Source organism: Priapulus caudatus, unplaced genomic scaffold, assembly GCF_000485595.1.
Source record: "Priapulus caudatus unplaced genomic scaffold, Priapulus_caudatus-5.0.1 Scaffold946, whole genome shotgun sequence".
NCBI lineage: Eukaryota > Metazoa > Priapulida > Priapulimorpha > Priapulimorphida > Priapulidae > Priapulus > Priapulus caudatus.
The window spans coordinates 60,873-62,842 of record NW_014578007.1 but is presented as its reverse complement, the minus strand read 5'-3'; the positions used below and the strand labels follow the sequence as shown (position 1 = coordinate 62,842).

At 43.8% G+C, this 1,970-nt stretch overlaps 1 protein-coding gene across 4 annotated transcripts in view; it reads left to right on the top strand.

Annotated features, from left to right (window-relative positions):
- The first annotated feature begins 245 nt into the window (after positions 1 to 245).
- Positions 246 to 1,970, top strand: part of LOC106814572 — a 14,082-nt gene continuing 12,357 nt past the window's right edge. For 3 of the 4 annotated variants that reach the window (XM_014818910.1, XM_014818909.1, XM_014818908.1), the window contains exon 1: positions 246 to 652. In XM_014818910.1, the coding sequence (XP_014674396.1) occupies positions 525 to 652 (128 nt within the window). In that variant the 5' untranslated portion in view covers positions 246 to 524. The remainder of the gene's footprint in view (positions 653 to 1,970) is intronic. The other variant, XM_014818911.1, reaches the window with a different exon arrangement.

Here is a 1,970-nt window from a genome sequence, read left to right as displayed (position 1 = left end):
TGTGTGTGTGTGTGTGTGTGTGTGTGTGTGTGTGTGTGTGTGTGTGTGTGTGTGTGTGTGTGTGTGTGTGTGTGTGTGTGTGTGTGTGTGTGTGTGTGTGTGGCAATCATCTACGCTCCGGCATATCTACGGTTTGACACTTCGCGTGACCCCAAGCTTCATATTACTTCTCACGCCCACTCATCGCGTATTTATTTTATTATTTAAGGGCACGCCCGACAGATGGCGGGATTTTTCAATGGCGATTCATAAGCATTCGTAGTGAATGAGTACACTACGCACTGCACGTGTTGAAAGTAACAAAGTCACACTTTGAAAGTGTACTTGTACATAAATATAATTTGATCAATTTGTGTTTTTGGTGTACTGGGAACAAGAAATAGATTTTAGTTATTTGCACGTCAATCTCTGTCGTTATGATACCTGGCTGTACAGTCACTTCTGTAGTAGTGTGAGCTCCGAGGTTAGTACACGTAACACAGTACTCGGTAGGCGTACACTGAGCTACTCCTAGTATTGTTACGATGACTGAACCATACGACATGATGATGATGTTCTCAACACTGTCCCCTGACGTCAATGGCAGTGACCTGGCTCGGGATGTCGAAGCTGTTGGGTGCTTTGGCAGCTATAACACAATTGCCTGCGTGAGGTACCTGGTACCCATTGTCTATAGAGTCTAGACTATAGTAATAAGTATTGATATTTAATATATAAATGTCGCTAAGTAACGAGTGGTGGGATAAAAGGCATAATATATGATACAGTGATGATGCACTCTGTAACACTAACAGGCATAACTAAAACTTTATAAAATCTAACTAATATAGTATTTACTATTAGTAATTGCCTTGGTAATCGTAATGGCTCAAGGATAAAGGGCTTTAAAGGGGCTACCCCCACATTTACGAAAATGACATAGGTCTCAATGGGCCCCATGTTCTCTATCCTTGAACCATATAGGCCCGAGAGGGTCTATGTCCCCCAGGTTACTGCCGGAAATTACCCTTGGTACGGTCCGGTATACCGGAACGTACCCTGGTACTATCTGATATGCCGGACAGTACCTCGCCTAATCCACTAACGAGTCTAGGGAGTCGCCTACGCCTAATCCTTAACCCTAACCCTAACACTAACCTTAACCCTAACCATATCAAATATAGTTACCAGGGTACGTTCCGGCAGTACCCTGGTGGACATAGACCCTATGAGCATAACTATGTCCTTTGTCGCACGTGGGTATAATTGGTATGTTCATTCAAGGTATGTAATAACTTGTTGCTGTGTAGCTCTAGAACTATAGCCCTTCGTTCCGCCACAGGCCCGGGGGGGGGGGGTAGCCCGACAAGGCTGTGCGACGGATTGTCTATACATTATTCGGATTATACGGATTGTCTATACGGTATTCTAACCCTAGCAATACCGTTTCTTGAAGCTAGGGGGGGGGCACTCCATATATATTGCATGGTAGGTATGTGCCGCAGGAGAGGCCCTCATTTTCAACCCTAAACTTCCGTTTATAATTGCATACGTTGATTCTAATACAACAATTATTGGTTCAAGTGCTACAGCATAGATTCTAATGCAAATCACAGTTTCCCCACAGTTCTGGAAACTCCCTAAAAACGTGTACAGTTCCATAGCATTGCATTTCAACGAAATTCTAGTTCCGGAGACCCCCATTTTGGAACATAGCCAGTTCCAGAGCATCCCACATTCAACAAACATTAGTTCCAGAGACCCCCATTTTCAGGTCTGAGTTAGTTCCAGAGCCCTCTATTTTTAGCTCACCTTGACATCGTCAAGTTGAGATGTGGTAGTTGTTACTGCTATGCTCCCATATTGAACGTCCTATTTTGGAGCACGCCAGTCGACGTACTTTCGAGCCATGGAAATTTTTTGGCAAAAATGGGAATTGCCATTAGTCAGTTCAGGTTCAACGGATTTTGCTCAATTTTGGTATGTGAATG